Source organism: Pantherophis guttatus, chromosome 6 (genome assembly GCF_059756535.1).
Source record: "Pantherophis guttatus breed Tessera chromosome 6, ASM5975653v1, whole genome shotgun sequence".
Classification (NCBI taxonomy): domain Eukaryota; kingdom Metazoa; phylum Chordata; class Lepidosauria; order Squamata; family Colubridae; genus Pantherophis; species Pantherophis guttatus.
In genome coordinates, this window is record NC_142068.1 from 2,979,998 (window position 1) to 2,993,773 (window position 13,776).

General features: G+C 45.9%; 1 protein-coding gene across 10 annotated transcripts in view; it reads left to right on the top strand.

Annotated features, from left to right (window-relative positions):
* The window catches only part of TNK2 (tyrosine kinase non receptor 2), a 111,581-nt gene that overhangs the window by 49,327 nt on the left and 48,478 nt on the right, over nt 1-13,776 (top strand). For all 10 annotated transcript variants that reach the window (XM_087871999.1, XM_087871997.1, XM_087871993.1 and 7 more), the window contains 4 exons: nt 8,754-8,931; nt 10,018-10,088; nt 11,150-11,362; nt 12,893-13,045. In XM_087871999.1, the coding sequence (XP_087728125.1) occupies nt 8,769-8,931; nt 10,018-10,088; nt 11,150-11,362; nt 12,893-13,045 (600 nt within the window). In that variant the 5' untranslated portion in view covers nt 8,754-8,768. The remainder of the gene's footprint in view (nt 1-8,753; nt 8,932-10,017; nt 10,089-11,149; nt 11,363-12,892; nt 13,046-13,776) is intronic.

Here is a 13,776-nt window from a genome sequence, read left to right on the forward strand (position 1 = left end):
AAGGCCCCGAGTTGCGTAAGCTGCTTTCTTCGGGCCTCCCTTGTAACTTTCTCAGTGTCGCAATGGAAATAAGCATGACCTGACCCAATTTGTCTCCATACAACACCGAGCAATAGTTACTCATTGCTCATTTCCTCTCCAGACTCCCCTTCGTGGCTCTCTCTCTCGCCAAGGAATTCTTGGCCAAAAAAGTTTTGTTTTTAATGGCTGCAGCATCTGGGTTGCCATACCTGCAGGGAGACACCGGGGGGCAGCAGAGAGTCTTTGGAGACTTTGGACAGGTGTCCGGATTCAGACATGCAGGTCAGATAAACCTGTTCGGCTGCGCTGGGCAGGTTGGGAGGAAGCTTTGCGATGGGTTGTTGTTGTTGTTGTCGTCGTCGTCCTTCTGGAAGTGGAAAAATTTCGGGCCTTGAAAAGACGGGAGTGGAAAAAAAAGGCCGGAAAGAGAGAAAGAGCAGGGACTAAAGGAAGAGTCGGTTAAAAGGAGGGAAAAAGGCAAGAGTTGACGGAGGGAGGGGGTGTGTTTGGAAGGATTCTCACCTTTATTATTTTTATAAATAAGCCAAAATGGTGAGCAAACCTAATATTCCTTCCTTCCTTCCTTCCTTCTCCTCTCTCCCTCCTCTTCCTATCTCCTTCCTTCCTTCCCTCTCTTCCTTTTTTTCCTTTCTCTCTGCCTCCCTTTTCCGTCCTCCTTCCTCTTCCCATCTCCTTCCTTTCTTCCCTCTTCCTTTTTCTTTCTCTCTGCCTCCCTTTTCTTCCTCCTTCCTTTCCTCCTTCCTCTTCCCATCTCCTTCCTTCCTTATCTCCTCCCTCCTTCTTTCTTCCTTTCTTCCCTCCTTTTCGCATCTCACTCCTTTCCTCCCTCCCTTCCTCCCTCCCTTCCTCCTTTCCATTCCCATGGCTTCCCTCCCTCCCTCCCTCCCCCTTCCCCTCCCTTTCCCTTTCCTTCCCATCCTGTCTCTACCATTCGCTTCTTCCTTCCTTCCTTCCTTCCTTCCTTCCTTCCTTCCTTCCATTTTTTCTTTCCTTCATTCCTTCTCCTATCCATCCATCCTTCCTTCCCCCACTCTTGCTTTCTCTCTTCCTTCCTTCTTCTATCCATCCATCTGTCCTTCCTTTCTTCCCTCACTTGCTTTCTCCTTCCCTCTCTCTTGCTTTCTCCCTCTCTCCCTCTCTCCCTTCTTCTATCTGCCCTTCCTTCCTTCCCTCACTTGCTTTCTCCCTCCCTCTTCCTTCCTTTCTTCCTTCCTTCCTTCCTTCCTTCCGCTATCCATTCATTTGTCCTTCCTTTCGCCCACTTTCTTCCTCCCTCCCTCCCTCCCTCTTGCTTTCTTCCTCCCTCCCTTCCTTCCTCTATCTGTCCATCCATCTTTCCCTCACTTGCTTTCTTCCTCCCTCTTCCTTCCTTCCTTCCTTCCTCTATCCCTCCATCTGTCCTTCCTTCCCCCACTTGCTTTCTCCCTCCCTCCCTCTTGCTTTCTCTCTTGCTTTCTCCCTCCCTTCCTTCCTCTATCCGTCCATCCATCTTTCCCTCACTTGCTTTCTCCCTCCCTCCCTCTTCCTTCCTTCCTTCCTCTATCCATCCATCTGTCCTTCCTTCCCCCACTTGCTTTCTCCCTCCCCCTTGCTTCCTTCCTTCCTTCCTTTCTCTATCCGTCCATCTATCTTTCCCTCACTTGCTTTCTCCCTCCTTCCCTCTTCCTTCCTTCTTTTCTTCCTCTATACCATCCATCTGTCCTTCCTTCCCCCACTTGCTTTCTTCCTCCCTTCCTCCCTCTCTTCCTCTATCTGTCCATCCATCTTTCCCTCACTTGCTTTCTCCCTCCCTCTTCCTTCCTTCCTTCCTTCCTTCCTCTATCCATCCATCTGTCCTTCCTTCCCCCACTTGCTTTCTCCCTCCCCCTTGCTTCCTTCCTTCCTTCCTTCCTTCCTTCCTTCCTTCCTTCCTCTATCCGTCCATCCATGTTTCCCTCACTTGCTTTCTCCCTCCCTCCCTCTTCCTTCCTTCCTTTCTTCCTCTATATCCATCCATCTGTCCTTCCTTCCCCCACTTGCTTTCTCCCTCCCTCCCTCTTGCTTTCTCTCTTGCTTTCTTCCTCCCTCCCTCCCTCCCTTCCACTACCCGTCCCTCCATCTTTCCCTCACTTGCTTTCTCCCTCCCTCTTGTTTTCTCCCTTCCCTCCCTCCCTCCCTCCATTTCTTTTTACTTTCATCTTCTCATCTCGCAATCTTTTCTCCTATCCAGCTACAAATCCCCCCCACTTCCTGCTCCATTTGCACTGCCTGCTATGTTTGTCCAAGTTTAACGTTGGCAGATTTTGCGTTGCACCCGGGCAGTGTCACTTATGTGATGTCTCCAGTTGTGCCACTGACCCCAACTTCCTTTTCGCAGCCTGGAAAAATGGATGAATTCAGTGCCCGGGCGATGCCCGGTGTGGGCACACAGCCCCTGTGTCAGGGATCCGTGGGGAACAATTGTTTTCTTTCGCAGGGCCTGTGGGGTGGAGGGACGGGGGCGGATTTGTCCCTCGGTAAGCCAAGGATGAACAGCTGCTGTCCTTGGAAAGGAGACAAACAGGCTTCCAGAAAAGGGCAGATGTTCAACTGGGAGAGGGGTTGAATGGCCTTCAGATAAGGCTAGCGCACCTGCAGCTGCAGGCCAGATGTTAAAAGAGGAAAGGACAGAAGCCAAAACAAAAACCGGGAACAGATACATAAATCATGCAAAGGAAGCTGCTGGTGATAAAGCCAGTCATTTAAGGGATGAAGAGGCTTGCCTTGATCTCTTGCCTTTGGAGAAGGTAGTTTTCTAGGTGCAGAGATGCCAGTTAAACATGGGTAGCTCAGTCTTTTGCAGGAGGAAAAAGGAAGGAAGGAAGAGAAAGGAAAGAAAGAAAGAAAGAAAGAAAGAAAGAAAGAAAGAAAGAAAGAAAGAGGAGTCAATCTTGAGCCGGTCAGGATTGAACTGCTGGCTGTGGGCAGAGTCAGCCTGCAATGCTGTATTCTAACAACTGAGGGAGGAGGGAAGGGAAGGGAAGGGAAGGGAAGGGAGGAAGGAAGGAAGGAAGGAAGAAAGAGAGGGAGGAAGGAAGAAAGGAAGGAAGGAAGGAAGGAAGGAAGAAGGGAGGGAAGGAAGGAAGGAAGAAGGGAGGGAGGGAGGAAGGAAGGAAGGAAGGAAGGAAGGAAGGAGTCAATCTTGAGCCGGTCAGGATTGAACTGCTGGCTGTGGGCAGAGTCGGCCTGCAATGCTGTATTCTAACAACTGAGGGAGGAGGGAAGGGGAAGGAAGGGAAGGGAAGGGAAGGGAGGAAGGAAGGAAGAAAGAGAGGGAGGAAGGAAGGAAGAAAGAAAGGAAGGAAGGAAGGAAGGAAGGAAGAAGGGAGGGAAGGAAGGAAGGAAGAAGGGAGGGAGGGAGGAAGGAAGGAAGGAAGGAGGGAGTCAATCTTGAGCCGGTCAGGATTGAACTGCTGGCTGTGGGCAGAGTCGGCCTGCAATGCTGTATTCTAACAACTGAGGGAGGAGGGAAGGGGAAGGAAGGAAGGAAGGAAGGAAAAGCACTTCTGTACTGCCCCACAGTGCTTTCCAGCCCTCTCTAAGCAGCTTACAGCGCCAGCCTCTTGCCCCCCAACAATCTGGGTCCTCATTTTACCGACTTTGGAAGGACAGAAGACTGAGTCAACCATGAGCCGGTCAGGATCAAACTGCTGGCTGTGGGCAGATTCAGTCTGCCATGCTGCATTCTAACCACTGTGCCACCATGGATGGGTGGGTGGATGGATGAATGAATGGAAGATGGGAGGGAGGGAGGGGTTGAGGACTTCCTGTAGTGAGAACAATTAACCAGTGGAACGGCTGGCCACCAGAAGTTGTGGCTGCTCCATCACTGGAGTTTTTTAAGAAGAGATCGGACAACCGTTTGTCTGAAATGGTTTAGGGCAGGGGTGGGCAATTGTGGCTCTTTTACAACCTGTGGACTTGAACTCCCAGAATTCCTGAGACAGCTTGACTTAGGAATTCTGGGAGTTGAAGTCCACAGGTTGTAAAAGAGCGACATTCGCCCACCCCTGGTCTGCTTGTGGCAGGGGGTTGGACTAGAAGACCTCCGAGGTCCCTTCCAGCTCTGCTCTGATTCATTGAGCATGGATTGTAATTCGAAGAGTAGTTTCCACCCAGTTGCAAAAAAAAAGCCTAATGCTGGCATTGGAACATTGGGTCCCAGGACTGTTGTTTGTGCACAGCTGTTTCTCCTTCCTTTTCCTCAATTCTTCCCAATCCTCCCCCCCACCCCCTCCGCGTTGCATTTTTTTAACTGCTCCATCCCAACTCCTTCAGACTGGTTCCCAAGACCCCGGGGTTTGTCACTTCCTGCACAATCGCACCTTTTCCGCCGAGCGGTTGTGATGCAAACTCCAGATTCCGCTTGGCACGGGGGATTTCGACCGTGAGAGGCATGTGGAATCGTTTGGAACGCCGAACAAAAGCCCCGTTTGTCTCCCATATACACGATGTGCCTCTTGGAGGGTGGGGGGGGGGGGGTGGAGAAGGAAGGGGGGGGCTGGACACCCACTCCCCTCGGATGGAGACGGAGGAGGGGGACTGCTGATGAAGGTGCCAGCTGCTGCTGCTGCCATCGTTTCGTGCCAGACGCGGCAGTGTGACGTGCAGACATGGCAAAGCGGATAAGGATGGGGGTGGGAGGGAAGCAGGCCACTGGGGGGGGGCCTGGGGGGGTTGGGAAATAGGAAGCAAGCAAGCTTCCTCTCCGCAGGCCAGCTTTCGAGCGCTTTCAGGTTTATTTACTTACTTGCATCCTGCCTTGATTATTTTTACAAAAATACTCAAAGCATCAAACTTTAACATGATAGCTTTCAGCCGGCTTTCATGCCTAAGGCAGGACTAGAACTCCCCGTCTCCTGGTGATTGGCCCAAAGTCACCCAGCCAGTTTTCATGCCTAAGGCAGGACTAGAACTCCCCATCTCCTAGCGATTGGCCCAAAGATACCCAGCGGGCTTTCATGCCTAAGGCAGGACTAGAACTCACCGTCCCCTGGTGATTGGCCCAAAGTCACCCAGCCGGTTTTCATGCCTAAGGCAGGACTAGAACTCACCGGGGTTGGACTAGGTGACCTCCAAAGGTCCCTTCCAACTCTGTTATTGTTACTGTGTACATTTGGTTTTTCTTGCCTAAGTGTAAGACTTGACTTTTCTCTACACTGAATTTCAACTCTCAACTTTCCTCTTTCCACTACATATTCAAAATGGACAGTGATTTATATAAATATATATGTGTATATATGTATGTATGGTGCAGGTTTATATTTATATGTGTATATAGCACGTGTATATGTGTTATGTATAGGTGTTTGGATAGATAAACACTTTCTCTTGAAGAGAGAAAGAATTTCATTTTTAATGTGGGCCAGTGTGCTGACAAGTAAAAAGAACAACACAACAATAAAAGTTATTTAATCTATTTTACAAGCTTGCTCCAGTCAGGTTTCCCAGAATCCCCTGGCTTTATTTGCCAGGGGATTCTGGGAATTGAAGTCCACAGCTTTGAAGGCTAGCAGGGTGAGGAAAAGTCGGTGAGAAAACACGGGGAGATTTCACCACAGAAGGTGAAGTCATCTAGAACAGGGATCTCCAACCTTGGCAACTTTAAGACTTGTGGACTTCAACTCCCAGAATTCCTCAGCCATTTCTCTTACCTGCCAAAGTGGAGAGATTGCAGAGGAAGGGATTACAAGAGACTAAGCAAAGCTGGCTGAGGAATTCTGGGAGTTGAAGTCCACAAGTCTAAAAGTTGCCAAGGTTGGAGACTGTTAGAGAAAAGTTGTTTCTCAATTGCTGTGCCTATTAATGGCTTTTGGTATGGACAAGTGGGTGAGCCAATCAGAAGGCAGCTGATGGGTTTGAATCTCCAGGGCTTTTATATTCCCTCCCCTAACTGTCACTGGGACAGTATAAAAGGAGATTCCTGACAGAAAATTAGTAGTCAGTTAGTTGTCAGTTAAAGGGCAGTTTTGCAGTCAGTATGCAATTGAAAGGCAGTTCTTTTTTTTGGATTTTTTTTTTTATTTTAAAACAAAAAACGTAAAACATATCATCCATTACAATTATAAAAAGTGTGTTGATCGGTTACAAATCTTTTGTGCTTAATCCCTTATCCAACATTTTCTTATTTGACAATTTACTACATTATTATTCTCATTTACCAATTATTTGACAATAACTTATCTCCCATAAAGAAAACAAAAAGGAAAACAAAATATTTCATTTCCGTGCTTTGTTGTCTAGCCAGTAATAAAAATAAATCCCATATCAAATAGTAATGTTTATCTTCCTGTTCTCTAATTTCAAATGTCAATTTGCTTATTTCAGCACATTCCAAAATTTTCTTAATAACATCATCATCAGTAGGTATCTTCTCTCCTTTCCAGTTTTTGGCAAATACAATTATAGCTGCCGTTAAAACATTCACAATTAAGTATTTCATTTCTCTATTATATGTCTCTGGTACAATCCCTAATAAAAATATCTCTGGTTTAAAGCAGGGTGGATTTGATTTAAATCGAGTTGATTTAAATCACAATTTAAATCATGATTTAAATCACTAGTAAAAAGGCTTGATTTAAATCAACTCGATTTAAATCATAATTTTAAAGAGCAACTGTCATCTCTGCTACTCCTTTGACCCACTGTTGACTGACCGATAGTCCCAGTGTTGCAGAATCTACAGCCTCCTGCTACATAACTCAGGCTGAATAAACTACATTATTTATGTATCTTAAATAGAAAACTATTTTACGATAGATTTTTACCCCAAAAGTTTTTTATTAAAATAAATTCGATAAAAATCAAAAAAATCTGATTTAAATAAAAAAAATCTATTTTTTTTTGATTTTTTTAAAAAAAAATCATTGATTTTTATCTACCCTGGTTTAAAGTAAATATGTTTCTTTATCATTTTTTCCAGCCATGTGTGGATTTTAGTCCAATATCTTTTAACTGCCAACTTACTGATGACTAACTGTCTTCAGAAGGCAGTTCTGAAGACAGTTAATCATCAGTAAGTTGGCAGTTAGGAGATTTCTGATTAGGGATCAGAGGTAGATCTGATGTATTAAAAGACTCCTTCTTCTGAGGAAGAATAGCCAGAACTATAATCATATAGAGTGATTACATATATATATCTGACGGGATATTTAAGAAAAGGAATGACATACTATTTAGTATTTGAATAGATATTGTTTTTATTATTATGTCAATAAAAACAGTTTATTGTGAACAGCTAGTAAGTCTCATTTGTTATAGTTTTATTAGGTTCGCCTGATTCACCAGTTGTGTCCCTTTCTGGACCGGAATGCCCTGCGCACGGTCACTCATGCCCTCGTCACTTCCTGTCTGGACTACTGTAATGCTCTCTACATGGGGCTCCACTTGAAGAGCACTCGGAGGCTCCAACTGGTCCAGAATGCGGCCGTGCGGGTGATTATGGGAGCGGCATGGCACACCTCTCCTGCGCGAGCTGCACTGGCTCCCGGTGGTCTTCCGGGTGCGATTCAAGGTGTTGGTTACCACTTTTAAAGCGCTCCATGGCTTAGGGCCAGGGTATTTACAAGACCGCCTTCTGCCACCGATAACCTCCCACTGGCCAATACGCTCCCACAGAGAGGGTCTCCTCAGGGTGCCGTCGGCCAAACAATGTCGACCGGCGACAGCCAGGGGGAGAGCCTTCTCCGTGGGGGCACCTGCCCTCTGGAATGAATTGCCCCCAGAGATACGTATGATCCCCGACCTACGTATCTTTCGCTGTGCCCTTAAGACTATTGTTTCAACAGACAGGGCTGGCTTAGAAAACGAATTTTAATTGGGTGTTTTTAGTTTTTTAATATAAGGGCCAAATTATTTAATATGTTTTAAACTGTTTTTAAATTTTATGGATATATGTTGTTTTATTGTGGCTGTATACTGCCCTGAGTCCTTCGGGAGAAGGGTGGTATAAAAATTTAAATAAATAAATAAATAGTAAATTGTTATAGAGATAAGGTTTTACGGTACATTGATTTAACCTCCATGACAGAGACCCCTGATCTAGAACCGCAATCCCAAATCTTATGGCACAACGGACCAGTTCTGGAAGAAAAATTGTCTTCCACGGACCAGGAGAGGATGTTTAGGTCTTAGATCCTTTGCATGTACAGATGAAGCTTCATTTGCTCGCCCACTACTTGTGCGTCTTGAGCGTCAAGAACTCCTGATCTAGAAATAGAGGCCTCCACCCATGACAACCTGACGACCTATGGACTATACTCCCAGAATTCCCCAGCCAGAATTCTGGGAGCCGGTCCATAGGTCTTCAGGTTGCCATGGTTGAGTACTCTTGAGCCTAGAATTGTTCATGGAACCCTGCAGACGTTCTAAGCTCAAGAGTGGTCAACCATGCACAGGATCTAAGATCTAAACACCCCCTCCCAGACCGTGGAAGACAATTATGCCCAATTACAGTGAGTGTAATAATAAAACTTCCTTCAGAAGTTCTCTAGAACTTCTGGGGTGGTCTAGAGATGGTGGTATAATTAGTCTGGCTTGTGTTTTGGTGTCTTCTCAGCCTCCGCGGGCAACATTTAGCTCTTCCAGAGGGTTTAGGGAGGACGCGGTATCCCTTGAGGAGCACTTCCTCTTCAAACCAAGCTCTGTGGTCCTCGGTGGTGGCTGCCCATCCTGACGTTAGTTTCCCTTTTCAGAAGTTGAGCTGTGGCATGCAGGCTGATGAAGGGACTGACTGGTTGCTCGAACTCCTGACCGAAGTCCAGCTTCAGCAGTACTTCCTCCGGATCCGTGATGACCTCAACGTCACTCGCCTGTCGCACTTCGAGTATGTCAAGAATGAGGACCTGGAGAAAATCGGAATGGGGCGACCGGGTGAGTGGTCCTTCAGCCCATCCCATCCCATCTCTCCGGGCCTGGACGTTTTGCAAAATTAGGTGGAAAGGAGCAATTTTGGAGGGTTTTGTAATTCTACAACTGTCATTTCGGAGGCCAAAATCTCTTTCCCTAAGTGAGACAGTTGTTAAGTGAGTTTTGGCTCATTTTACGATCTTTCTTGCCGTGGCTGTTAAGCGAATCCCTGCAGTTGCTAAGTGAGTCACATGGTTGTTAAGTGAATCTGGATTCCCCGTTGACTTTGCTTGTCAAAAGGGATCACATGACCCTGGGAAACCACAACCGTCATAAATATGGGCCAGTTGCCAGACTGCAACGGACGTTAAGTGTGGAAAAATGATCAGAAGTCATTTTTTTCAGCCCCGCTGTAACTTCAAACGGTCACTAAACGAACTGTTGTTAAGACAAGGACTATCTATAGCTCAGAAGACCGATTTTAAAGCAATTTTTCCATGTGCAGGTAATCCTCGATTTAAACCACAGTGGAGCCCACAAATTCCATTGCTAAGCAAGACAGTGAAATGAGTTGTCGCTAAGCAAGACAGAGTTGCGTCCCGTTTTACAACCGTTTTTGCCACTGTTAAGCAAATGGTTGTTAATTGAATCTGGTTTCCCCCATTGAATTGGTTTCTCATAAGCTGGCTGGAAAGGTCACAAAATGGGATCCTGTAATCCTGGGACATTGCCACCATCCTAAATTATATGCCAGTTGCTAAGCGCCTGAATTTTGATCCTGTTACCACGGGGTGCGGCAACGGTCATAAGTATGAAAAAATGGTCATAAGTCACTTTTTCAGGGTCATTGGAAATTCAGTCGCTACGTGAACTGTTGTAAGTCGAGGACTAGCTGCAAGCCAAGTTTGAGAACTTCTAATTCAGTATTTTGCAACTGGGTGGATTAGAGTAAAAATGGAGCTCGTAGTGTCAACTTTCTATAATGTTGGTGGAATTACCTAGCTCAAAAAAAAAAACCCTTCCAACATGGAGCAAATACATAGAATGAAACATCTGGAGAGGACTTGATTTCTTCCTAGTTTTGTGACTGCTTGTTATTTATTTCTGTAGGTCAGAGACGCCTCTGGGAGGCCGTGAAGAGGAGGAAGGCTGTGTGTAAACGGAAATCCTGGATGAGCAAGGTCAGAGAAAGGGGGGATCCTGAGGACTAGAAACTTGGCGGAATCTTTAAAAAGAAAAAGCGAAAGAACCGACTTGAAGGAGGGTGCTTTGGGCAAGACACAGGAGTCACAATAATAATGTAGGAGAAAGGAAACTTTGACTGACTTTGAAATATGTCATCGGATCAGATCGTGATTTGGTTAGTACTGGGATGGCTCCCCACCAGGAAATCCCAGGACTGCTAAGTAACTTGGGAAAGTGGAAATTAACACTCCTAAGAAAAGATAGTGGAAAAACAAGCTTGGTTGCCAAGAAAACATAATCGGTTAGTAAAAATACTTTTTAGAGAAAAGTACCAGAGTTATACGTTAGGTGTATTACACTACTAAGTGAATACATAGAGGTGTGTACCTACGTTAAAACTGATACTGGTCAGTGACAGATAAGGCAAGACAGGAAATTAGGGTAAGAAGCATTGGAAAAAATATAGGAGAAGAAAAATTAAACTGATGAAATCAGAACGTTAAAAAAATAGGGCGAAAACCCTATTTTAGAGTGAACCTAGTGGTTAAGACACCAGGCTAGCAGCCAGGAGTTGGTGAGTTCTAGTCCGGCCTTAGGCATGACAGCTGGCTGGGTGACTTTGGGCCAATCACCAGGAGACGGTGAGTTCTAGTCCTGCCTTAGGCATGAAAGCCGGCTGGGTGATTTGGGGCCAATCACCAGGAAATAGTGAGTTCTAGTCCTGTCTTAACATGAAAGCCAGCTGGGTGATTTTGGACCAATCACCAGGAAATTGTGAGTTCTAGTCCCACTTTAGGCACGAAAGCAGGCTGGTTGACTTTAGGCCCAAGCGACGGTGACTTCTAGTTCTGCCTTCACCATGAAAGCCGGCTGGGTGACTGGGCCTCTTTCTCAGCCCAACCTACCTTACAGGGCTGTTGTGTGGAAAATAGGAGGAGGAAGGCATATTAGGTTGAAGGTAGGATAAAAATAATTTTTTAAAAAAACCCAGAATTGTTCTCCTTCACAATTTCGGTCCCCAGCTTGTGTCGCTCATGTTCCTCTGTTGTCCCCACAGGTCTTCAGCGGGAAGCGCCCCGACTCGGAGATGCAACCGCTGCCCCCGAGTCTCCTGAGCAAGCAGTCAAGCCCGGTGGCCCTCGAGGAGGCCCAACAACAGGCCCTGACCTGCCTCATCAGCGAGAAGGACCTGGTGTTGTTGGAGAAACTGGGCGACGGTTCTTTTGGGGTGGTGCGCCGCGGGGAATGGTGCGCCCCATCAGGCAAGGTGGTAAGCAAGGACGGGGGGGAGGGTGCTGCTTGCAGCTAGCCGGATTTTATTTAAGGCAAGATTTACTCCTAGGAGTAATTTCAGTCCAAGAGCAGACTTAGGGACCGGTTTTTATTTAAGAGAAGACTTACTCCTGGGAGTAAGTTCAGTCCAAGAGTGGACTTAGAGATCAGTTTTTATTTAAGAGAAGACTTACTCCTGGGAGTAATTTCCGTCCCAAGAGTGAACTTAGGGAAGTTGAAGAGGTGTGGACTTCAACTCCCAGAATTCCCTAGCCGCTGAGGAGTTGAATTCTGGGAGTTGAAATCCACAAGTCTCCAAAGTGGCCAAGGTTGGACGCCTAGACTAGATGATCTTTGGGGTCCCCTCCCAGGTTTACGATTATAAAGTGCAACCTCTCAGAAACAGAAGGAAGCCTGTAAGAAAAAGGAGTAATCCTCAGAATTTGAAAATGCTACGGGTAAAAAAACTTTATTGTCACTTTGTATGTGCTCTAATCGGCATACATTAAAATGAAATTTCGTGGCATGCAGCTCTCAAAGGGTCACCCCCTCCAATACACAGTATATAAACATGACTAAATAAATAAATAGAAATTCTGTTGCCTGCTCTTAAAAGTGTACACATACATAACACACATAACATGCTATATACGGTACATACATACATGTATATCTCCATCCATCCTCTATATTCATCCATCCATCCATCTATCCATCTAACTATCCTATATTCATCTATCCATCCATTTATCCATCCATCCATCTATCCATCTATCCTTCTATATTCATTTATACATCATCCATCCATCCATCCTTCTATATTCATCCATTCATCCATCCACCCATCCATCCATTTATCTATCATCTAACTATCATTCTATATTCATCCATCCATCCATCCATCCATCCATCCAACCTTTATATTCATCTATCCATCCATCTATCCTATATTTATCCATCCATCCATCCATCTGTCCTTCTATATTCATCTATCCATCCATCTATCCTTCTGTATTCATCCATCCATCTATCCATTCATCTATCCATCCATCTATCCTATATTTATCTATCCATCCATCCATCCATCCAACTATTCTTCTATATTCACCTATCCTTCTATCCATCCTTCTATCCATCCACCCATTTATCATCTAACTATCCTTCTATATTCATCTATCCATCCAACCATCTATCCTATATATATCTATCCATCTATCCATCCATCCATTTATCTATCATCTAACTATCCTTCTATATCCATCCATCCATCTATCTAATTTCTATATTCATCTCTCCATCTATCTATCTATACATCCATCCATCATCCATCCATCTACCTACCTACACCCATACATACCAATACATATGTATATTAATCTCTGTCCATCTTGAATACATATTGGAAAGAGGAAGCTTGAGAATATAAAGTCTACTACCGGGTCTGATTTGGCTGGTGGATCTAGAAAAGGGACGGGATCTGATTCTAGATCTGTCGGTGCGAGAGATTTATCGCCCTTCCCTTCCCCAGCTGAACGTGGCAGTCAAGTGCCTGAAGACGGACGTCCTGAATCAGCCGGAAGCCCTGGACGACTTCATCCGCGAGGTCAACGCCATGCATTCCCTGGACCACGTCAACCTCATCCGCCTCTACGGGGTGGTGCTCTCCAACCCCATGAAGATGGTGAGGGACCCACCGGGCTTCAAACCCCCCCCACAGAACCTTGGAGAAAGACGCCCGGCGTAGAGAATGGGGCCGGGGGTTCGCAGGGATGTCGGCAGGCAGGATAATGACCTTGGTTCACTTGTCCGTGCGGTCTGATCTTGATAACGACCGTAAATGGCAGTCATAAGATGGTCCTTAAGTGAGTCACGATGTAATTGCAACGTTTTTTGTGGCGGTTGTTAAGTGAACCCAGCAGTCATTAAGTGAGTCCCAGTAGTTGTTAAGCGAGTCCTGGCAGTCATTAAACATGACCAACAGTCATTAAGTGAGTCCCGGCAGTCATTAAGCGAGTCCCAGTCCCAGTAGTTGTTAAGCATACCCAGTGGTTGTTAAATGAGTCCCAGCAGTCATTAAGCATACCCAGCAGTCAATAAACGAGTCCCAGTAGTTGTTAAGCGAGTCCTGGCAGTCATTAAACATGCCCAACAGTCATTAAGCATACCCAACAGTCATTAAGTGAGTCCCGGCAATCATTAAGCGAGTCCCAGTAGTCGTTAAGCATACCCAGTGGTTGTCATTAAGCATACCCAGCAGTCGAAAACGAGTCCCAGTAGTCGTTAAGCGAGTCCTGGCAGTCATTAAGCATACCCAACAGTCATTAAGCGAGTCCAGGCAGTCGTTAAGCGAATCCCAGCAGTCATTAAGCATGCCCAGTGGTTGTTAAGCATACCTGTAATGGCTACAACCAG